At 39.7% G+C, this 26,050-nt stretch overlaps 1 protein-coding gene across 2 annotated transcripts in view; it reads right to left on the bottom strand.

Annotated features, from left to right (window-relative positions):
* septin9b (septin 9b) overlaps positions 1-25,016 on the bottom strand; it is a 75,543-nt gene extending 50,527 nt beyond the window's left edge. Inside the window, exon 1 of one of the 2 annotated variants that reach the window (XM_077571021.1) lies at positions 24,884-25,016. In XM_077571021.1, coding sequence (XP_077427147.1) covers positions 24,884-24,905 — 22 coding nt within the window. In that variant the 5' untranslated portion in view covers positions 24,906-25,016. Of the gene's footprint in view, positions 1-5,963; positions 6,078-24,883 lie in introns of those variants that run through there. The other variant, XM_077571022.1, reaches the window with a different exon arrangement.
* Positions 25,017-26,050: the final 1,034 nt, after the last annotated feature.

Here is a 26,050-nt window from a genome sequence, read left to right as displayed (position 1 = left end):
CCTCTGCACTGGGAGGCGGACGTGCTAACCAGTCATCCACCTTGCCGCCCATTTCAAACAATTGTATCGCAAATAATTTTTCCCTATTAAAACTCATTAATCTGTAACAAAAAAAACACTTATCCTGGAACGTAATACACAGCAAAGTCATGTGACTGACCCACTACACAATCAAGAACATGTGCCGTCTACACAAGTGTAAATTAAGCCTTGTACAACCTATAATCAGCCAAGATCTCCTCTCTTACAGCCAAAGCTCTTCAAGTACTGTAATGTAAAGCTCATTTAAGTGTCACTTTTGGCCAAGAGGCCCCCATAAGCCAGCTTGGATGTTAATTAAAGTGTGCTCACTTCAGCGGTCGTCACTTTTTTGTGTGTGACAGAAAAGAAAAAGAGTTGACTTCCTGGTGAAAGTTGCCATTAGGAAAGCAGGACGGCGCCACTGAGCAATCAGCGAGATTCAAAGCACCTAACACACATTTTGGAAGAACGTGTTATCAGGGGAAATGGAAATGTTGGGTTTGAGGGACACATTCCAACAGGTCATCTTGGACCACCGCAATGACCCTTTTAGGGCACGTTTAGATGATGCGTCAGGCTAGTACAAAACGTTCACTTTTTTTTTACCACATTTAGAAGCCGGTGTATTTGGGTTGTAAATTGGAGTGATAAAAGTAATAATAAAAATAAATCACAGGAGAAGCCTTACACGCGCAACAATTTTGACATAATACATAAGTAGTAAGTACAATTTTCATATATAATGAAAACATCCTTTTTGTTATTAAATTGTCGTGGACTAATTATCTAAATGACATATTATGAACTTCCTTTCCTTTAAAACTGGGGGAAATGGCTACACTTCCTGCTCTTGGAGCTATTATCGCCAGTGTCATTGCCATCTAGTTTGATATGTAGCACACAAAATTTCATCTAAAAGTATGCGAATGTAGCAGGGATCATCAAGTCCAGCTTTCTTGGTAGCAGTGGTTAACAAGTCAGTAATGAGAACTGGCTAAATGTATGTGAATTTATGGCTAAACTACTCTCAAGTGTGGCTAGGAGGTTTAGCAACATTGGCTAAGAGCTTTCATGACCCAGTGCCAACTATGATTTTATTGTGCGCCAAAATTAGCTTTCACAACACTTAGCTTCAAGCATTATCGTTTGCATTGATGCTATGCTAACGCAACACTAGCTGCGTCCTGGCTAGTTTGCCAACAGAAGTTTTGGTTGCCATTGCAATGACAGAGACTCTATTATCCTAATGACTAGCCAGAGCATCAACACAATTGTGGAGCTACTATTTTAAAGTACATTTATTCCTTAGTTCTGTTGAAAAATCAAAATTAGCCTTGTATTTGACACATTCTGCTGCCTAGCTCTATCGTCTGTATGTCATTCAGGTTAAAAACAAAACAAAAACTAACTATCGATTGAATACGAGTATTAAACTAACATGTAAGATCATAAGAAGGAAGTCAACTCTCAAAGGAAATCAACAGCCCCCAGCACAGGAAGCAGGCCTGTCCACTCCCAGCCTATTCTATCTAATCGCCATTGATTACACATCACAACAGTGTTTCTATGACAAACATGCAAACAGTCACAGCTGGTGCTTTAACAGGCTGCAAGAACCCATTTGAGCCAATAGCTCCATTCTAGCGTACGCTAATAAGACGCCAAACCCAGCCTATAACACCCGAGAGGTCAATTGCAACACAGGGAAACATTGTGCGTTTATGGTGCAGTCGCTGGTGAGGTGTCCCGGGATGAGGAACAGAAAATGGCGCTGATTTAACCGCGGGGAAACATCTGTCCCTTAAAATTCTTGACATTTTGCTTTTTTTTATTGGAGTGCACATAACTCACATCACGGACCCTGCAGCTGCGCATGCACATTTATAGTTTGTGTGTTCGGGCCCGCGCACTGCACGTGCTAGCGAAAACATAGTAGACAACATAGTCACATGTATATAAATAAAAGTATATAAATACACACTGTACTTAGACACATCGGAGTGTGTGGCCCATCAGCAGCGATGCCGGCTCAAAGTGAGTCGTGTTGTAAAAGCTGCACCGCAAGGTTTTGGAGCACGCAATTAAGGAAAAAAAAAACTGTGAGAAACACACACTGTAGCACAGCCAGTGTATTTATGTAAACATGGTCACACACTAGTGGCTGCAAGGCAGTGATGAGCGACAGTGTGAGAGGTTCCAAAACAACATCTGGGGACGCCTGTGTGTATGCGCGTATGCCGTGCTGCTGTTGCTGTGTTCAAGTGTCTGATGGGTGAATCGGCCAAACCAGAACGAATTTGCATCATTTGCTGGTGCAAAGGAATGACACCAGAGTTAGACTATGTGTATTTTTTAGTGCAAAGCATCTTCATTTGATTGGGATTTATAGACCATCAGTTCTGTACTAAAATTTGCTAAACGACAAATTTAGTAAGGTTTTCTTTTGTGCACCTAATATGAGTCAGTATGTTGTATATTTTCATATCAGTGTGAAATTATTCCAGTTGCATTTAATACAAAAAACAGTAAAAGTTTATCACATTATGTTTAAATGCATGGAATGACTCCAACATATCCAACAAAGAATGTTTTGCCACAAAAATGACCACCATTCCAAAATGCATTGCTGAATATAATACAGTTGAATAAAATAGAATGGGGAAAATTTATAATTATTTTATCAAATGTATCTTTTAATTGATATATATTTTAGTCATTAACTCATTCACTGCCATTGACGCCTATAGACGTCAAAAATTCATTTGAACTATTTCTATTAGTTTCACTTTTTTCCCCCACTTCTGTTAACAAGAGTATGAAAACCTTGATTTATTTTATTGTCAATTTAGAACAGATATAAAATTTGTGATTAATCGAATAATTACAATAAAAAATTTTAATCGTGTGATTAAATAATTGTTAATTTTTTATTTTTAATAATCTTTTCTTTTTTTTAAATTAGGGGCATCAGGCAATTACATTTTTTTATTGTAATTAATCACATGACTTCACTAGTTAACTCAAGATTAATCACAAATTTTACATCTGTTCTAAATGTACAATACATTTTTTTCTAGGTTTTTTATACGCTCGTGACCAATAGAAATAGTTCAAATGAATTTTTGACGTCTATAGCCGTCAATGGCAGTGAATGAGTTAAGTATTCTAAAAATTTGAATATTTATAATTGAGGGGTTCAAGATTGATAGAAAAATAACAAAACTTCTTCTAGTAGAGATTTTGACTAGTTACAATTCAAACCTTTTTTTCAAGGAGTTGCTTCATAGTACACGAATGGGTATGAAGGGACATACAAGAGGTCAAAATACATTTTGTAGGTCAAACGAATTCAAATAAAATGAGTTATAATAGCCATGATTACCATAAATTTGCAACAACAGGGGTATATTATACAGAGTGTTTCAAATTGATTCCTTCAAAGGGGTTGTTGACAAATTTGAACTGACATTTTGTGCATAAACTGAATTCTAAGCACTTAAACACAAATGATATGGAATGAAATGAGTCACAAATTGGCTGCAAATGGATTTTTCTGGTTATTTTCCTTTTGGCGGTCAGCTGAGGGCGCTCATCTTACATCATGACACTGGATAATGTCACCTGTCACACATACACATGCGCACATTTCTCTAAGGCCCCATTACTCACAATGCTTCAATAATGAGCTAAGAAATGAATGACACGAACGGGAGGGCAAAGGCACAAGTGTGAGGCGTTCACTCCTGAAGGATATCCTCTACACCTCTTTTATGGAACATACAGAACTTCCTTGATTTCTTTCAAAGTGAGATCATGACTGCTTATGAGACGCTCATGTGAGGCTGCAAGTCTGGCATAGAGTGCCTCCATTTCTGTTAAGTGTGTCCATTAAGTCATCAAGTCTTGCTAATTTAGTCTCAGTGTAGGACTGCGGTAATAATGCAATATGCATAAATTAACTACTTCCTAATAATGGCCTTTGCTGGAACAGCGTCATACAACAATTAATCCCCAAGGGACTTTCCACTTGGCAGATATGGTCCACCAAATGGCTGGTTGAGGAGTCAGGACTATTCTCTTAAAGGTAAAAAAATACCGCCACGTGCTAATAATTAGCTTGTGTAACTATGGCGTTTCCCATTGTATGCTAGTATTCAGGCAGCAGAGCCTATGTGGTTGCTTTAAATACACGTGTAACTCTCTTTATATAATGATTAATTTGACAGTAACCTTCAACTGACAGTGACATAAACAGCCTAAAGTCTATTTCTAATTATATTTGCCACCTGCCACCTTACAGCACTCTCAATTTTGCGCAAAGTCAAAGCAATAAAAATGGAAAATTGGGGAAAAAAAACTCAAATTTCAAGGCATCACTGTATTCTATCGCAATATATTTGACACAATTTAAAGGAATACAAGACTTTTGAAAAACTGACCAGCTATTGTGTGAAATTGTTCATTTCAACTCTTCCCTGAAAAAAAAAAGACGATTTATGTTGATTTATTTTGGACAGTCACGTGATCATCGTGACGTGACGCGTGCGTAAAACACGCGTATATGACAGGGCCGCCGATGACACTGACGAGGAATTATTGCGTCACACGGCGGACATCAAAGGTAGAATTATGCCCTATAGCAAAGAAGCACTTCTTCAAAAGCGGTACAGCCACGGAGGACTCGACAAAGATTTTTATATCCAGCCGAAAGCCGGATGAAAGTGGCCGACTCCGTCTACAAGTTGCATGTTACAGAGGCTCAAATTACCAGTCACCATTGACATTGTTCACTCTGGAAACGTAATTTGTGGACAGTCTCTAACCTGGACTATAAACATCCGGGTGCCACCATAATTAAAAGGACCCTCCTTACAATGCAGTACTGTTCTACCTCACTACAACCACAATAATTGTAAGAATAATTCTAAATTCTAACGTGTCAGTCAAAACTGAAAATGTCATTAGATTGAACAAGCGGACATAGAGGTCACATAATTAATCTGTGAATTGACTTTTTCATTCTGGTTAATTTCAGACTAGTGTTTGACTACAGTCAGCGGTATTAATCGAAAATATTAACCAAAATAATCTCTTTCTGTTGGGGTGTTGTCATGACAACTGGTGCAAACAGTGCAGCAGCAAGAGCACACAGGTTGAAATTCAGGAAGTAGCCCAACCCGAGTCAAACGTATCATAGGAAATAACGCCTGGACAGAAATGTTAAAAAAAAAAAAAGGTATGAATCACCCACAAGGTTTCAGAGAAATAAATGATGGTGGATACTACAACACTGACACCATGTGGACGTTTTGCACACTTGACATCCTGTGCATGTGTTGTTGTCTGCTCCAGTGAGTTAAGATGCTTTATCCACGGCTGAATTAAAAGCCAATTTGTGCAGTTTCACTCAGCTTGACGCCCGGATTTAATCAAGATAAGAATCTTGGATAAGATCTCAATGCAGACGGGCCGCTGTTCCATTGAACTGAGCAAGCATTAAAATCAATAGTTACAGTTTGATGGCACAACCAAAACATTGCAGGATTCAGGACTCGCATGATCCTCTGTCAAATCAGCTGACATCAGCTCCTCTCCCGGCCTCCTTTGCATCGTTAAAATAAACCATCTGTGTCCGTCACAATTAATCCAATCGCCTATGGAGGCATGGGGATTTAACACTGTTTATATATTGACTAGCACAGCAGCCACCAATCGGCACAAGAAGATTTTAAGTGGGCTGGTGACAGGCCATCACTGGAGCTTTACTCAGTGCTGCTCCACATATGCGAGTTCTTCACATCAGTGATAGTGAGCATGCGCTTTCTTAAGATCTGAGAGGGGAAACCACAGAAAGAAAGAGATCAGGCCAATCAAAAGCAATCAGGACGACTAGCAGACTGCCTCCTCTCATGCAAGTAGTTAAGAAATGGACTGCAACTTACTGGCTATTCTGGCTCGCTCCATAATTCCACCTCAAAGAGCCACTTTGTAAAACTTACTCTCCCTCCGTCCCTCTCCACTTCTTCATGAACAACTTCCACTTTTCATGCCCCGATCGACTGACTCCTGACGCCCCGTCACCCTGTCCCCCCCTTGCGCTCAACCCTCCCCTCTCTCCTCCCGCCCTCCCTCGCTTTGACTTCCTCCAACTTTTAATGTCTTCAGTCTGTCAGGGTAACAACTGACGTCGGCGGGCCATGTGCGACTCATATGGAGCCCCTTTTTTTTCTTCTTTGCTTTTCTTCTTCCTTTTCTATACTCAGCACCAAAATGGCTTCCTGGTCCTGCTCACCTTAATGAAAATCCAAACTGGGCTTTATTATTCTTATAGAGGCTGAATCATGTACTGATGTCAATGTGGCTGCTGATTTACAGTAGAGGCTGGATGTTTATACAAAACTACTGGGTTCTAATCTCAGTTCAGGCCTTCCTGTGGGAAGTTTGCAATATTCTCCACGACTGAAATATATGCCACCGGGTTGTTTAAAGACGACTGGGCTGCAACAAAGAGGTGCTAGCCACTAGCTAACTCACAAGCTAATAGGGTTTACACTCGGCAGCGAGTCCTCGCTTGGGAATTTAACTAGGCTAACACCAAGCTTTTCTGTAAAGTGTGGCATGCTAGCATAGTAGCTAGCTACCCAACTCTGCAAGTAGCCAATCATATTAGATGTCCCATCAATAAAAGAAAAGCAGAGCTCATTACTGGTGACAGACGATATTAACGGTTATTGAAGCCTTGACTTTTTAAAACCAGTAATCGGCACATGGCAGCATTACTCCATAAATAGCACTATAAATACTATGAGAAAAAAATATTTAGACATCACGTTGGAATTGAGTGAATACTCTGTTAAAGATAAAAAGAAGCATTTTTATGGTCGTCCTATTGTTGGATCTGATGTAGCAGATGTTGCCCTTATTGCAAAATCACCACCGGGAGACTTTTATGTACACACAGCAGATTGAAAGTGACTTCATCAGCAATTTTTTTTAATTGTGGCCTCGCATTGAGGGAAGAAAAAAAGAGGAAACGGGCACTGGCAATATGTAACCCAAATAAAAATATTAACTGAACATCTTTCATCTAGCAGAAGTTCAGCAGTAGCTTTGAGGGTCCCAACCACTGATCTGAATATATGAGTGGATAGGTGATAGCCCAGTCACAGGGCGGCCATCTTGCTCCTCCCATCTTGTGAGCAGACTATTGTATAAACTATTCGGTATATGTAAAGATTAGACGTATACAGCTGCGGTAGGAAGGGGTCAAGGCTCACTTGGGGAGCTCCATTTCCAGTGGAAAACACAAAATGTCAAAGAAAAAAGACAGCAGCTCGCTTCCTCTTTCTTTCAAGGAACATTAAAGTCAACATGTGTTATAGCTGCACAACTGCCGCTCCTAAGAGGAGATCTGACAAATTTAAATGGCGTTAAGACAAATGGAGACGATCAAAAGTGATTTCAACAATCAAACAAACCTTCTCCCACCCTCTTAAATCCTGGTGCTTGTTCAGATATCAGAGCAGTGATGTGAGGCAAAGCGAAAGAAGATTAAGGATTTTTTTTTTTTTTAAGCACGAGTGTGCGCGTCTGTGTGCGTCGTCAACCCAGAGATGACGACAGCGGAGAAAGTCGTTCAATTGTCATTTGCAGCCACTGTCTGTGCATACAATTACAACAAGTCCGTTGTTCAATTTCTGCACGCGCGTCTGTTTGTGACACGACAGTGTTGACATTGTCTTGGGCAAGCGCATGCAAGTGTGTGTTGTCACAGTTCTCGTGGCTGTGATTATGTTGAGCTTGAACAAAGAAAGAGATAGGATTGGTCCTTAAATGCTCCTCTGTGTATTCATGTCATTTGACCAAGGTTTTATGAAACAGGACATAATTATGATGGAAATTGATTTTTTTTCTTTTGTTGTGCAAAGAGTATGTTATTAAGACACCTGTGAATAGGTATAAAATAAAACATGAAGTAGACATATTTTTCTGAGATTACAATTCCCAAGAAAATATTGCTCCAAGTGTCTGCTAACAGTATAGGGATGACATCATAGCCATCTGGTTGGATGCTTAATAATGTTCTGGCTTTACTGTGCAAAATGTAATAAAGAGGGAGTTTGCAATTTGTAAAAAAAAAAAAAAAAGAAGACTTTTTGTCATATTTGTTTAAACTGCAGTATGACGTGACAGTAGTACATGAGGAAAATAATCTGAAAATAATAGCCCTCTCTGGTCCCATATGGTGCCTCTAATTTGATTTGCAACCACCATGCTTGAGGAAAAAAAACACCAATCACAGACAGAAGGCTTGACAGTCAAAGTGTCAATCATAAAGGTGACTTATTTTCCTACCTTGGGGTGTATCACTTTTTTAGTTTTTTGTATTACTATTATTAATTGATTGTAAATTCTAAAAACAACAACAACAACAACTTCAAAGAACCTAGGGTCCCGGGTCCCGGGTCTCGGCAGATTTCGCCAACCTCATTGTTTTGTCCCGCTATTACGAAGGTCCCGTCCCGGCGTCCCCTATTTTGCCATGTCACGTGTATGTCAATCACACAGGTGTCATAGCCATTCATACGATAAACCAATTAAAAGGGAATTTAACTGTTCCTATTCACTTCCAAATTCACGTTTACCTTCTCATTCGCATCTTATCGGTAGCAGGACGGACTTTACAGCAGTGACCGGAATTACAACTACTTCCTGCTTTCACATCTAAGAATCATGGGAAATGTAGTTCTACCATCCACTGCGGTTATCAGTCGCTGATCAGAAAACACAAGCTGAGCTTTTTAGAGGTATATTTCCAATGCATGACCAGCCCAACGTAAACGGCACAGTTATGGAGTCAGACAGCTTCTAATAGCTGTCGGGACCGAATAAAAAAGTTTGGATAATGGTGAGTGCACTGCATTGACTTGATTAGCGCAGTTGAAGAGTCAACCAATATAGCATTTAGAATCAGCGATTGATGCTCAGTCCTTCGCACCCCCATCCATCATTGACGAAGATTGAATAGCGATGAAATTAGGTGAAATTCATACGACCAACGTAGCAGCTGTGACTAATGTCAGCTTGTTTAAAGTGCTAATACTAGCTTAATATTGCTAGCGATGCTATTTTGCTGAAGCTGGATATGTATTATTTGGGACTATTTACATATAAGTCATGCTACCAACATAGCAGTGGTGGCTAACATCGGCTTTTTTTACAATGCCAATGCTAGCTTAGTCTTGCTAGTGCTGTGCTATGTTGTTAAAGCTTGACATGTGTTCTTTGTGACTATTTATCATAGCTAACGCACTTTCATAATCGCATGACATCATGAATGGCCATGTTTCCGAATTGCGCTTATTTCCCATAAGTGACGGCTGCAGCTCAGTAAAGTGAGGCTAAAATCTAATCTTGCTAACAATTTTATCACTGCAAACTCCTCCTTTAACAAAGTAAAAAAGTTGCTCTTTCTTGTAAACTACATCATTCTTACTCCCTCACATACCTTTCATCACCTGCGCACTCCATCATCCCAACCAGATAGAGGCCGACCCTCCCACTTGACACACACACACACACACACACACGGAACGGCTACGAACATTGTAATGAACACCCACCGACAAACACTCAAATATACATTCAACTCACATGACTTGACAACATATTCTTCATGGATGAGCGTATCTTCCGAACACTCACATACACACTACCATGAATGCACTTTCCAGCACATACGCTAAAAGATGTAGCCTATATTTGCAGTCACTGAGGCAGATGGTCATGAGGCACAGACAGTCACGTGTGCTTGTTCAATCAAGCAAACGCACGCATATCCTCCCCCCTAAAAAGGGTTGCGTACCACACACTGACTAAGAGTGGATGGTGGGCCCCGGGCTGAACATTAATGTAAGCCGTCACTTCAGAGCACAACCTACAGCCTAACGCGTGACTCCAACATTCTATATTTAGTTATGTAAGAGTGAAGCGAAACAACAACAAAAAAGTCACCAGCACGCCAGCGTACACTTAAGGGATGCCTGCCAGCGACTGATGCACAATGAAGGAGAAGGAAGAGAGGGAAGAGGGTAAAAGATGAGGTGGAGGGGCAGGCAGGCAGAGCGAGCATGGGAAGTCTTGAAGGACGTTGGTGGAGGGACCACAAAGTGTTTGGTCCTCATGACATAAGGGGCAAAGGCACGTGTAAAATGGATTTAAAGGACTGTGTTCCAACCCTCCATCCATTTTCTATATTTTTTGGTTTGTCATAGCAATGTTCGCTATTGATACTTTTCCAGGGACAAAAGTTATTGTGGATAGAACGGACAACAAGAAACACACATGCTGACCTTCATTACCTACAATGATGAAGTTAGTTATGGAGGACCAAAACTGCCCAAATTAAAAATAAATAAATGACTAAATAAATGAATAAAAGTGAAAATAAAAACAAATATAAAAAAATATATAGTTAAAAAATTTAATCCCCCCCCCAAAAAAAAAAAAAATATTTTTTTTTTATTTATAAATATATACAGTATATCGTTTTTAATTATATTATTTATATATATGATTTTATTTTCACTTTTATGCATTTACTTATTTATGTAGTCATTTACTTATTTTTTATTTTAATTAATTTAATTCAAAAATTAAATCCCCAAAAATAAGTATAAATGGAAATAAAAACTAAATAGTGTATATACAGCATATCGTTTTTTTCAATGGAAATAAAAACTAAATACTGTGTGTGTGTGTGTGTGTGTGTGTGTGTGTGTGTGTGTGTGTGTGTGTGTGTGTGTGTATATATATATAGTTTTGGTCCTCCATTAGTTAGTGGCAGACTGTGCCATGTTCCAATTTAAGCATAAAATGAGGTTACGGCGGTAGGATCAAATGTCTCCTTGCCATTTTCTGTTGCTTATAAGCGTGTCTTGTTACTATTGTGATGTGGAAAACCAAACACGCCAAACCAAGCCTCGATTAAGGTATCATTTGGTGCTGGTCCAAATTAGGATATTTTAGGTCTGTAATTGAGAGCCACTTTTAGTTCTGTGTTAAATTTCACCTCTCCAACTATAAAGTCTATGCCTTGCTTAGATCTGTATTACCACAAGAGTTAACAACGTTTAACAACTTTTAACAACTTTAGCAAATGGAACAGGTTAGCCAGCAAGGACGTTCCTGGTTCTTGAAGAATGTCACAAATGTCTTCGACCTAGACGGACGATGCATATTTCAGTTACAGACGGTTCGATCAGAGCAGTGGAGCCTTCAGAACCACACTTTGTGATCTGATGAGGAATAAAACAGCATGAGCAGTGTGATGCGGTGCAGTCAGCCACAGTCGGATGACCTCACCAGAGCGCTACGCGGCGCTCATTTCCCCCGCAACCCCCTTCCGCGTCATCGTTGTACACCGCCATGCACGTGCTGCCAAGAGAAAGATAGCGAGTGAGAGAGAGAGGGGGGGTGGGGGGTGGGGGGGATGCACAGGAGGCGCTGTCCTCCTCGCTTGCTCCACATCCAACCTGGGGCATGTACAGAGGACGACAAAACTCTTCACATCACTCATCCACCAAAAGCCAAATTTAGAAGCTGACCCTTTATGCTCATGACTGTGTTTCCATGAAGAAATAGACGTCCTGCATGTTGTTCAGTGACTCCACAATTCAGTTTTGGTGCTATTATGACAGACTTATACAAAATCTGGAATTGATTTTGATGAGACATTCTGCTAATTGAACATGACGTACCATCAAATGTGAGCCCGAGAGCAATTCAGAAACAAAGTGCACATCATCTGGCTAATCAAGGATAATGAGGGCTGATTGTGTCGCTATTTCCCCAATCAGGCCTTCCACCTGACTGATGATAGTTGCACAATGCCGCATTTCGGGTCCAAAGCAGGGCTGGCTCGCTTGACAAACGCGAGGAGCCCAAAAAAATAAATCGGCCCACATCAAATAGATGGCCAGCAATTACAATTTTCAAATCCAAATGGCTGACGGTCAGTCACTCATGAAAACTAGTTCAGGGTTTTTCCTGTGTACAAAATTCAGAGGCGGCCCACCTAATTTGCTTGCCACCTCCAGCCTGAGACACTGATGTCGCTCAACACAGTGCTCCAGCTGTGTTGATTGACCTCGGCAGGAATGCATTTTAACGAAGAAGAAACAGACTTTTTATTTTATTTTTATTTTTTTAACTTTAACTCCTTGACTGCCAGACGTTTTCAGAAACGGGATGTCGCCAGTGCCAGCCGATTTAAACATTTTGACTGATCTTTCAAGGTCCACAGAAAATGTTGTGTTTGGACAATGGAAACACACATACTACCAAATGAAAGATTGGACTCTCATCTTTCATCAGAAAGAAAAAGTTCGTTTCTACCTTATTCCGTTTTTCAGTAATCAACAATAGAAAATGGTTAGTTTTTTAACGTCTTTGGCACTCCTCCGTAGGATTTTACTAAACGTTATTTAACGTTTTTGGCAGTCAAAGAGTTAATGTACCGAAGAAGAAACAGATCAAGGAGCAACCATTGCACACGCCCATTTCCTGGTTGCGAGGCAGAGGTGGTGCGCTCCAGCCATCGCCAAAGTCATAAAAACACAGTATAGGCCTATACAATAAACAAGTGTTTTACAACAACGCTGAACTATATTTACAATTTAATATGTACTAGTGCAGGGGCGCTCAAGTTCGGTCCTCGAGAGCCTCTATCCAGCCTGTTTTCCATGTTTCTCGCCACTAACACACCTGATTCATGATCAGGATCGTTATCAGGCTTCTGCAAAGCTTGCTGATTAGCTGATCATTAGATTCAGCTATGCTGAAGGAGGGAAACATGGAAAACAGGCTGGATAGGAGCTCTTGAGGACCGAACTTGAGCACCCCTGCAGTGGATGAATTTGTATTAATTATAGTTAAAAAAAATGGCAAAAATTATTGGCAACTTTGTATTCGTATAATTTCTCATGTCCCTGATCGTAAAATGGCTGCAGGAGAGCGGCCGATATCGGTATAGCTCACCGCCGCGAGTACCGATACCTTAAAATAAGACTGGTATTGGCACCGACACGATACCTGGTATCGGTAGTCACCCATCACAGTCAGTCCGATACCACCTCTGCCTCAATTTGAGCCAGGAAAAACCCTGTAGTTGTTGAACCCTCACGCACTGCGTGACAGTTCCTTTGGTTTCATTCCCGTCCATAGAGGCCACAAATTAAGGAACAAGTTTTCCGTATTATAAGGTTACGTCAAATGTATGTTCCTGATGGGCAACAGCTTTAGTGTAAACGCTGAAGCAGAAACGTGGATCACCGGGATAATCACAAGCAGCCTTTCGCAGATTCCCAACAAGTGAAGACGTTTCGGGGCTCATAAAGTCAGCAGGGTGAAGAAAGGCCACATCATTGCTCATGTTGAGTCAGCAGCTGGCACCGTGTCCAGTCTACGCCGAAGGCCAACGGGCCAATGCTGGGAAACATACAAAATTAGAACCAACTCATGACCCCGTTACTTGTTACACACACACACTCACAATACGAGCTCAGTGCACATTCACGTGGCGTATCTAATCAAATCCAGTTGGGGGGGAATATACGCTATCTTTTTAAGTCGCAACTATAGGATCCTCTCTTCCACTTTGCTGACAATTGAAATCCTATCATGAGGTCAGTTGGACCGTCGAGCAAGAGCGTCGGTTCATCACGGTATGGCCGTGCCGCAACTGACATATGTTTCCTTCGCGCCATACGGGAACCATTAGACGTGAAATGCAGCTGGCAGAAGACTGTGTAAAATGGGGTTTCATCAAACGTCACTTTTAAGATTGAGGAGCTATGTTATTGAAAAATAGGCCGACACCATTGTGGACCAGTGTTGTCACAGGCCCAGTTTGCGCTGCTTCACATTGATTGCTGATTGCCATCATGTGTGGCTTTAGCTGAAAAAAAAAAAAGCAAAGTGACTGATTTTCGCCTGGTTGAAATTATCGTCAGACTTTCAGGGATCACAACAACAATCCTAGTGACTTTAAAAGGATATTTGAACCAAAACAGTTAAAGCTGCCGAATGCCAAAAATTGATTTTTGAATCGCTACTGCCACCTGTGGCTGAACAATGAAACTGCACACTCCCTTCTTCACGTACACAATGCGCACATGACGTCACATCCGCTGACAGAGGGTGGCAAATTCGAACCCGAATCCAACCTGAAAACTATTTGCCAGAGGCTGGAAGGAGTACCTTTTGTCAACAGCTAATGTGTTAATCTACTAATTAGAAGACGTTGGAGTCATAAATGGTCAAATAAAGAGGCTATTGTAAAGATATTTTGGGGCAAATTGTTACAAAGAGCAGCTTTAAAGAAGGTAAAAGGTCAAAAGTTGAGAGAGATTTTAAAATAGGGAGAAAAACTACTTTTTAATTTTTTCAATTTCATCCTCCCATTTTGAATTACATCAAAAGAAAAATTGTATAGATTTTAATATTTTTAATCTTGAATAATCTTTTATTTGATTTTTTTTTAGGGTTTACACTAGACCAACAATTAGGTCAAATTAAAGGATAATTATCAAGTTAACATTGATTCTCAACACTCTGCAATGTAAATCAAACTAATTTTGAGGCTCTACAAATTCCAAGATGCTTGCGGCAGTGGCATGATTTTGGTCAGTGCTCTACCAGTTGCCAATTGGTTGTTACTAATAGCACTTCAGATGTCTGCCAAGGCGAAATAAACCAAAACATGTCCTTGTGACTTTTTGCAAGGCTTACTGTTCCATTCCAGTTCAGTTTCGTACATATCAGTTTGATGGTTTTGGTTGCTTACTGTCCACACTTGGCACCAATGCAAGCGGACTGTAACAGCAAAAAGTAGAAATCTGTTCTCGTATGTGCCCCTTCATAAAAATCCTAACAAATTTAAGAAACGATCCTTGCTCGAGCTTCTCATGCCTAATAATTTGCTCATGCAATCGCAATTACACAAAATCAAAAATTAAAAGCCAATCTTTTCAAAGCCAATCTTTACACATCCATCTTGACTCGTATTTTTGTGATCCCGACCTCAAAGTTTAGCTAGCGTTATAAAAATTGCTACATCAGCACGAGGCCCCACCGCCTTCACCTCCAACTCTGCAATGTGCCCAAAAGCGAAGCAGGAATGATGTTGGAAAAAGAAAGAGAAGAAAGAAAGAGAGAGTTCCTGTGGTTCCTCGTGGCTTTGGCGCTCTATAATCAGCATGCCAAGGCCGTGATGTCCAAATCCACCACTTGGACCCCGACGAGCTACACACATGCAAAAACACACACACTGCAGTCGGACACATGTGCCTGAAGGCACACACACACACATGCACAGTAAGCTCTGCAGTGATCTCTGCTCATGTGGAGTTTGGCTATGGAGCACGTCCGGAATGGATGGTTTGATGAGCGTGACAAGGAAGTGAATCAAATGCTGCGACCTTGGCAGTGACCGTATCGGAAACCAATTCAATACCTGAGGGAGACTTTGGGATAATACAAAGAGGACAAGGGGGGGGGGGGTATTCTGATGTGTATGATGTATTAATAATAATGGTAGAATGTCACTAGTAAGTCACGAGGTGTTGGGTTTCTGGACAGATGTTTCTCCCGCTCCTCCCAGTTCGAGGGTCACAGCTCAGCTAAATCTGATCTAATTCTTTCTTTCCGCCTGAGGTATTGATCTTGTTCTTTGTTCCCGATGTTGCTGTTATTCCCGGACCACCGCGATGTCGGTTAGCAAAGCCAGCACTTCCATGTCAGATTACAACTCGCAGGCATTCATTTTCAACCACCTTTGACATTTAGACTCCCAGGTGATTTCAAACAAATGGAAATGTCAGTTTCATCTTAGGTTGTATGCGATTATGTGATTTTGAGAATATTTGTTGTGCGGACCTCAAAATCAGTCAAAATCAAAACTCATGATTCTATTATGAAAACAGTCAAATAAGTAAAGTTACAGAGATTATACTGTACATTTTTTTTCTTACTTTATTAATCCTTTTAAAGTCATAGAGGCCATTCCTCCCGACCGAATTATGCCATAACGTAATTAGATTCCATTTTCCGGTTTTGGTCTTATTAGTCTTGTAGCGTAGTGAAGAAGACACACAATTGCCTGCTATTTAATGTTCAAAGTTGTATAGTCTCCGCTTGAATTAACTTGGTTAGAGCCAGACTTCTGTGAAAAGTGTAGTCTACTTGATTACCCAAGTACTTCATTTGTGTTACATGATTACATTTCAATCTCTTGTTAGCATAGCAATTAGCACTGCTTCTCCGTCTTTTCTGATCATCCTTGTGTGAAAATACGCAAAATTTTCAATACTTAGTATTAAAAATCTAATTAGACGTACAAGATTATATGTTTCAGATCATTTTACTCATGTTCTACCATCAGGTAGTACTGACAGAAAGTGTTGGGGTTTTTTAACTGCAAAGTCACCCGTCTAATGGTGAGGAATATTTTTTGTTTTTAGCATTTTTTTGTTGTTGTCTTTGTGTGATTTCTAGCATCGCTGTTGGAACGGAATTTGCAAGAATGAAAAAAAAAAAAGACAGCGAGAAGAAATGAATGCAGTTTTCCTGGTATGTTGCCCACCAAAGTGAATGATGTCCCTCTTTCATTTAAAATCGCTAAGGGTAAATTTCTTGTTGTACGAATGCGGCTCAACTTTACTATTTATGAGAAACTAACCGGTATATGAATTTATGGCATCTTTCAGTTTTTGGAGCCGGCATGATGAGCTGGCCAAAGACCGATCATAAAATGTTCAATCAGTCAAACTGTTAAGATCCACAAATATATCTTTTTGCTTATAATACGGTCTTCAGTCGCTTGGCCATTTTTTTCTTTTTCTTTTATGATTCATAGAGATGAACCCATGGCCTTCTTCTTTTCAACAGCTATACATGCCTCATTCTTTGACCCCCTTGTTGATTATTTGGCTCATAATCACCCCGGCTTTTGTCTTCTCTAGAGGAATTTGGCTGCTGCTGACATCCTTGCTTACTGCCTGTGTTCTGCAATTGCCTGTGGGACACACTATACTGCAAGTCCACTATCTGATCTGAAGTTTCTGTCCAGACAACTGCAGTCTATGCAAAAGACACAAATAGTGCAGAGCCTTCCAATCCCCAAGGCATTTATTTGGAAGAAGCTTGAGACACACAAAGCGACTGAAAAGGGTGAGATATTCTGATGTTGGCAACTCTGTACGTCCTACATTTAAGTTGATGTTAATTGGGGCAAAAACAAAAACAGTAACGAGGACGCTTTCGTTTTAATGGCATCTGCGTGTAACATCAGGTGTTTTGTCTAATGAGCAAAGTCCTTCACGACTGGCTGGCCGCTCGTCACGTTAAGCAGCAGCGACGTGGCCTGTTTTCATCCTTATGTTATTTACACGCCCGGCGTTTCTAAACGCCGGGACGTCATCGTCCACCCGCTCTATTTATAGACACGGTGGCACATGATGTCATACTCGCATTTGCATGCGTGTGCACTCAGTCGTGAGGATATACGAGACTTTTCATCACGGTTTGAGAGGGATCCTCCATGTGTGAAGTAGCAGTCGGGAATCGTTGCTTTGTGCGAAAGCAAATTTGATTGTCATTGGAGCGTGTGTTAAACTAGAGGAAATTTCAGTGCCAATCCAGAGGACATTTTTAAATGACCAGTTAATCAATATATAATATTCAAAATCATGTTAAAAGGTGTTCAATTATTTTAATGCCTCTAAATAAATCTCAAATAAAGTTCAGCTATTCTAGTAGATTTTTTTTTTTTTTTTGCTTTCTAGCATAAGCATGAAGATTTTGTGCTAAAACTGACTGGTATTTGAAACTGTTCATAATTCCCTCCACCTTGACTAAGGTTCCAGTTTCAGATGAAGAACAGCAGCTCTAAAAGAGGATGCTGTCACCCCCATGATCTGGGCATATGAAGAAGAGGGCGATTGCTGTGAGATTTACGAAAACAGCCAGTACTTGCCAGAAATTCCTGCAGGTCCTTAAAGCAAAAGTCAACCATAAACATTTCTTGACAATAATATGTTATATATGACCTCACTAGTCTAAACATGATATTCTGATTAATATTACATTTGTGGAATATGAGGTATGAAGCAAAATCCAGTCGTAGTCATCCATCTCAGGGGGCAGCCATTTTGCCACTTGCTGACGACTGAAGATGACATCACAGCTCATGGCTCAGGCAACGACCAATCACAGCTCACCTGTTTTCTGAAGCTGAGCTATGATTGGTAGTTAACTAAGACCTGAGCAACTGTGATATCATTTTCATTCCACAGCAAGTGGCAAAATGGACACTTGATACTGATTTTTTTTTAAAAACTGTTGGATTTAGCTGTTTAACTCATATTCCACTAACGCAATATTAACCAGAATATCGTATTTAGACTAGTGGAGCTGCAAAGAACATACTGTCAAGAATTTTTGGGGGGTTGACTTCCTCTTTAAATGTTCCTGTCAGCCACTTGGCAGCCTCTCTTGCTAGTTTTCTTCTCGTCTTTTCATCAATTTTGGAGGAACATCCCGTTCTTGGTAATATTACTGCGCCACATTACCACCATTTGATGATGACCGTCTTGTGACGAAATCTCTCTGGTGCTTTGGCGGATCATGGCTTGTGCCGTAAAATGTGATTACAAAAATGTCAAGCCCACTACAACACCTGTACTTTATTTGACGTCAATCAGTGGCAGATGTGTTTGAATGTGTTTGGTACAGTCACATGTCCAGTTTTCAGGGGGGGGGTGCAAACTTGTGCAACCACATGATCTCAGTCGCTTAATTGTACTTAAAGTCACAGTATTAGTGGAAAAAGATTTGAAATGATTTGTTTTGGTCTCATCTCAAAAACTGGCATTTAAACAGGGTGTGTAGACTTTTTTATTTATGTATTTATATTATAATATTAATAAGTGAGTAAAAGGCAATGTCAGACTGAACTGCAACTGTGACTGGCAACTGACTCGCGAGTAGTCCAGGGTGGAACCCCGCTTCTCGCCCACAATCAGCTGAGCTCCAGCTCACCCATGACCCTAATTAGAACGAACGCTATAGAAAATGGATGGATGGTTCATAACCCAGCATTAATCATATTATCTTAATAAGAGCTTGAGCAAATACGATGTGTCATTTCCTGAAGCGGCCCGGAGAGGATTGATATAATAGCTTAGCAAAAAAATTATCAAGTGAGGGAGGAATTCAACTTTGGCTGGGATGAAAAGTATCTCCAGCGGGTCTCATAAGAGTAGCGAACACAGTGAGCGTTTTGAACTCGCTGCCGACTAAAGCAGAATGATAAGAGTAGTTTAATCCCGGCGGATGAGCTCAAGCACGGGAGGTTAAGGTGATAAGAAGAATTATACGACCAGTCAAGCTTTGGCAGCTTGACTTGAGATCGTGAATCAAATCGTAGGGAGTACAACTCTCGTGTGGTGGCAACCTAAGGCCAATGTGTGAGTCACACTCATGAGAATGCAGACTTTGTGGAAGAGGAATAAAGAGCCGTATTGACTCCCTTTCGTCTGTTACTGCTCTATGGGAAGGAGCGTGGCGAAAGGCTTAAACTTGAATTTGCATGTTATCGTTTCCCCCCAGGGGAGTTTATTTACTCAGTTGGAGATGGGAGAAAGCATCGGACTTTATTTGTAAACACACATATTTGTAATACAGTGGTGCCTGGGGATTAATATTGAATTCTTATAACACTTCTATCGCAAATCATGATTCCCCTTTGGAATGAATGGAAATGCCATGAATCCGTTCTAACCTTCTGCCAAAAAAAACAACAGAAATATAGCTCTCTAAAAATACACTTAATAAAAACATGCAATAAAGACATAATAATAATAAATATAATTATTGTTGTCAACTAGAGTTGAAAAGATAAAAACACCATCACATAAATGCTAATAATTAGCCAGTGTGCCTATGGAGTTTCCCACTGAATGATAGCATTAAGGTAGCTGAGGCTATTTAATCGCATTGAATACACAATATGTAACTCTCTTTGTTTTATGTTTAGTTTGAGAGTAAACTTCAACTAGGGGTGGCAATAAACGGCTTTATTTAATTATATCTGCCAAAATGCTACTTGCGATTGTCGGCTTATACAGTTTTTCGAAAAACTAATATGTCGGGCGGGCCGTTTGTACACAAAGCAAAACAATATATAACTGTTTAACTGAAAAAATAGTTCAAGTGATCCAGGCATGTTTGCATTTATTTTTGAGACTGTTGAGTTAGTTTGGTGCTCCTGTTTTGGCTAGCAAATGGGTTCATAAACAAAATATTTTGTTAATTGCATCAATGTGACCTCAGTGTTACTATTCAGTTTTATCACTAAATAGAATTCATTATACGTATGAACTCACATTTATTTCATAATATTATTATATAAAATATTAAAAGAAACCTTAAAGTATTTAAGTATTAGTTTCTATCAAAACAGTATTTTCAAAATTCAACAATATAATTCATTATAATTTGGCATTAACATTGCTATTGTATAATTATTACAGCTAAGTTTAATAATTATCCACAATTATTTTTCAAGTGAATATGACCCCCTAGTATTCCTCTTAGACTCAGAGACGCTTTGGTGCTGCTGTGTTGGCTAGCAAAGGAGTTCAAAGGGGCTCATCCATTTTTAATGTGCGTGTTAATGGTGTCGATGTACGGAGACAACTACAGTTACAATTTTAACTTGCAACATAATATAATTGCAAACTCATATTTAGTAAGGATATTAACGTAATCATATTTATATATAACAATCTATTATTACTTTGTACGTTTGTATTTTAATATAATTTAGAAAACACATTATTTTATTATTTATATTATTTTTTATTTGTTTTGATAGCATTATCAATTCATACATTTTTAACTGAAAATTATCATTATTGTTATAAAGGCGGAATTTTTCATACAGTGCTTGCTTATATTGGGTGTCAGAGTGCTCACATGTACCTAATGGGACCAGTGTCAAAGAATGGGCCTAGTACTTTACATGAATATGATCCGACCTGAGATATAGTCACACAGCAGCGCAGCTAACGTTGAGTCAATTTCCCATCCAAATATCTTTTCACTGTCACCACATTATTTTGCTCCAGTGTTCACTTGAACCTGCAGGTCAACGTCAAGAACACTCCTCTGCAAAGTGGAATAAATCCTCATAACACGCTCCCCCGGGCAAATGTCCAACAACAAAGGAGTGTATTGAAAGCTGAGGACAGGCGATGAGAAGATATAACACAGTGGACTGTGATCTCTCATGCGTAGGAAGTTATAACGGGGGAGAGAAAAAAGTCAAAAGAAACGCAGTGCATTCACTCGACGAGTCTTCCTGTTGATTCAGGGTCACTGCAAATGAAAGTGGATAACACGAGTCCATTTAGCTCATCAAGTTAAACGAGGTCCCGCGTTCAACATCCTCCCCAAAAACATGTTGCAGAGTAGTTTTTCTATTTGGTGAGATTTTTCATTTTTAAAGAGTATGCATTTATGTAGAAATGACATTTGTCTGTTTTGCTTTCCTTGAAGTCTGCCTAGCGACACATGATGCTGCAAAATTCACACAAAAAACACACACACAAAAAGAATTTAATCTAGCTCTTTTCAAACCAATACACTAAATTTAACAGATCCAAATAAGATTAAAATAATAAAATATTTTTATATTCACTTGACTATATTCACCACGTTTAAAAACTGATAAAAGTAAAAAATGTTCTTCAAAATATCTTCTATGCAATCCCACTCGTCTAAATAGGGTATTCTGATTAATATTACGTTTTTAGAATATGAATTAAGCAGGGGGCGGCCATTTTGCCACTTGCTGTCAACTGGAAGTGACATCACAACGCCTAAGGGCTCATCCTACGAATGTCACATGACCTAACTCAGAAAACAGAGTTGTGACGTCATAAGGCTACCTGAGCCCTTCGACACTGTGATGTCATTTTCAGTCAAGGGAAAATGGCTGCCCCTGAGATGGATAAAAGCAGGTATATTTTTTGCTAATTCATATTCCACAAACACAATTTTAATCAGATGCCACGTTTACACTAATGGGGGTGCATAGACAACACTATGTAGTATTTTTTATTTTATTTACTTGACTGCTTTTACTAAATTTAACTCATTCACTGCCAATGACGCTATAGACGTAAAAAAATCATTTGAACTTTTCATATTAGTTTAACTTTTTTTTTTTCCACTTTTGTTAACAAGAGTATGAAAACCTAGAAAAACTAATTACATTTAGAACAGATATAAAAAAAATAATAATAATCGTGAGTTAACTATTGAAGTTATGCGATTAATTACAATTAAAAAATTTAATTGCCTGACACCCCTATTTTTTAATAATATTTTCTTTAAAAAAAAAAAAAGTTTATTAACAAAATGTCTAGGTTTTCATACTCTTGCTAACAAAAGTGGGGAAATTTTTTTAAACTAATAGAAATAGTTAAAATGATTTTTTTGACGTTTATAGGCGTCAATGGCAGTGATTGAGTTAATAATGATAATAAGAATAGTAATAATAATAATAATATTTTTTTAACGTGCATGTATGTGTAGTGTAACATGTTAAAGGCAGCAGGATTTAGACTTTAAATCCAGTAAGTTAATTGAATAAATCTACAAAGGATCAAAGCTGTGTGCTTATCTCTAATCTTGAAGGAATATTTGACGCCTTAAGGTGAAGATGCTGCGCGTCCAAACCTGCTGGAGGCCTGGCAGGACTTCACAGTGAGCTTCTAACCTCGGGTCTCATGCTTCCTCTTTGCCACAATCAAGCGTGTGATACAAACGATCAAAGTGCACCACCAAGTTAACTCAAACACTCCGACAACCGACGGCTAGCGAAAAGTCTCCTGAAACGAATCCCCCCAAAAACTCACCACCTCTCTGACATTCATGTTCCCTAAAAAGGTCAAGAGCAGATTCCTTGAGGCGCCACACTGCTGCCGTCTATTTGCATGTGACTACCCACCAAACGTGCATGAATGACTGAGCAATGATCTCTGGGCCTGGATTTCACTGTGTCCTCGTTGCGTCACAGAATCTGCTTGTGCCCGTTTCATCCTGAGTGACGCCGCCGCCGTTTATTCCCCCTCCCGAGAGTCCCTCCTGTGTGTTCCCAAATGTCGGAAAACGCGCCGACGCAGATGGGACCCAGAAGAGAGGTTGCTGTGTAACATGCGCACGTGCGCGCAGGAGCTCACAAATCTGCGTTCAAACACTTGACAGTCTCGATTGATGTTATTCGCCTGTGGCAAACTTATAGCAAGAAAAGCACATCATTTTTCTGCAGTTTACAAATCAAAGCATCTCCAATTATACTAGGTAGATTTCGGTGGTAAGCGTTCTTTTCAATTTTACTACCAATGAGGTCAAAAATCAATTTGCAACAAACTACATCAAGTTATATATCAAATTAAAGGGCTTTCCATATATGTAACTATTTCCACTATTCTCTCATTGATGTCATTGCCAAAACAAACTTGCTATTTTGCTGGAATACGAAATCACCGTTGATTTAATTTTTAAAAATCCGTTTTCAGCCTACCATAACAAGTTATACATCATATTAAAGGCCTGTATGATGGCTTTCCAGATTTCTAATTATGCTGTCAATATGGCCTGATAGGAAAAAAAAAACACCTATTTTGAAAATGTCCATCTCCAATGTTTATCAGTCCTGCCTAGATGCGGCAGACAATCATAAAGCATCAGATCGTGTCCTGCTTAGAAATCAAGTGGAATTCATAATAATGCTTCATTGAGACAGCTCAACTCCTCTCAGCTCATCAGTACAGCACTAATATGACTCATTCTACGCAGAAGATAAAGAAAATGACTGAGTATGGTTATATTGTCTGTCTACATATTGTTGCTACACTGTGTTCATGCTGTTGTTTAAAAGTTAAAGCACTGCTAAATAGATGCTTATTAGCCTTAGCATTGAGCTAGCAGAGGGTTTTTTGTTAGACAGTCAATTTTGAGTGGGACTGACAAAACAGCTTGAAGCCTATTTTGGTGGGGGGGGGGGGTTCACTACTTGACAAACTGGTCAGCCGAATGACGGCTCTTACCTTAAAAAACATGCAAGTTGAGTCACTCGTATCTCAAGGCACCAAGTATTTTACAATTTTAGTTTATAAGCGCTGATATTTTGTCACAATTACCACAAAAATCGATTTTTTGTTGTTGGAGGGGTCGATAACGTCACTAATCTCGACTTCCTTATTCAACTCACAAATCAGTGAGAAACCCGGCCGGCCGCTATAAAAAATATTTGGCTTCAAACGAGCGGCCACATTCAAAGCCAAATAAGACTACAAAAAACAAATAAAAATTATACTGGCATAATGTATGTCACATTTAGAGCTTGGTAGACAAGGAAAACTTTGACTTTTTTTTTCATTGTCATGAATGCTTTGTTAGGTTGTGCAGTTGTAAAATGTCTGATTATTTAAGCTATACGCAGTCCAAAAACTCCCATACACATTAGCAGAACAGTGTGAGAGCACAATGGGGGCAGAGCCCCGAGGGGGCCGGTGCATCCACAGAGAGAAAAAGGTCATCTGAGATGAACATCTGACTTCAGTAGCTCGGGGACCCAGAGGTGCACCCTAGGGTGCTTCGTGCACAACTGTTCTCCAAAACTGTCCCAAAATAGATGCACTGACTGAAACAAACTATAATGGGCATTACTATACACAAAAATCTGCTATTGGATAAGATAAAATCTCATGAAGTCAGTTTCAATTGTCCTTACCTGAATTTGGAGTTTTCTTCATGCTGCCTGTGTCCACTTGCACGCGTGAAACAGAGGAAGAAATCTTGCTCACTTTACGGTCTAATTGGAGCGTGACTCCGTCCTGCACACAGAGTGGGATGTGTGGCGTGATTGGCTGTGTAGTGAGGATGCTGAGATGCAAGACAGCACGCGCCTATTAAAGGGAGGGGGTGGGTGAGGAATCCCCCCCCCATGACGTACACATAGGAGGTGTTAAAGGAGGGCTTTCGTTTTGAAAGCTGCATTAAAGTACAGTGGTACTTACTTGGTGACTTGATGGTTGTGCTTATTAATACCTTAATAATATTAGTTGTTCTTCACAAAGGATAAAGAATAAATAGCTGAGCAGGGGCGGATCTAGAAAACATGTTTGTTGTCTGCTCTAGGTGTGCCCGGCGCGAACTGCTCGCTGATATTATCCACGGCGCATGATTTGTTAAAGTGTAACAATTTGTGACAACAGGCATTCATGGTAAAAAGTACACCTGTTCCCATCTCAGGTATGGCGATTATTTTATTGATGTAACAAAGTTAAAAGTTACAACTCTTATAACTGCTATACCTTTACTCCCTCTCAGTTTGACTTACCTTTCAGTGTGAAGAAGATTGAGAATGTCTCTTTAGCTCATTTGTGGAACTCACAAAAACAGTTGTTTTGTTGAGGCACAAATGCAAATTGGGGTGGCAGATGCCACCCTAAAAGAAAGTCTTGCCACCACTTCTGCCACCCCAATTTGCATTTGTTTGTTTCTTTCTTTCTTTTAGGGTGGCACCTGCCACCCTATGCCACCCTGGTAGATCCGCCCATGTAGCTGAGTTCTGTTAACTTTTCTGTCTACGTGCTTTTACTGCACTTAGCATTAGCATTAGGCTAGCAGACTGATAGGCCATGCCGCTAAGATATGCGGTTGCTCTAAATACACAAAGTGTAATTCTTCTAGTTTTGTTTAGTTTGACTGTAAACCTCAACTGGGTTTGTGACATGTTCAATTTTATTTTGAAAATCAGCTCTTGAGGTCTATTCCAGAAAAGGGGGTGGGCTGAAACAAATCAAAGGGGAGGGGATATTTTCCGTGGGAATCCCAATTGAATATAATTTGTTTTGTGGGATTCAGGTGTTGAAATAATTTCAGTCCTTATATTTGA

Source organism: Vanacampus margaritifer, chromosome 7 (genome assembly GCF_051991255.1).
Source record: "Vanacampus margaritifer isolate UIUO_Vmar chromosome 7, RoL_Vmar_1.0, whole genome shotgun sequence".
NCBI classification, from domain to species: Eukaryota; Metazoa; Chordata; class Actinopteri; order Syngnathiformes; family Syngnathidae; genus Vanacampus; species Vanacampus margaritifer.
This window is presented reverse-complemented; position numbering and strand designations above follow the sequence as displayed.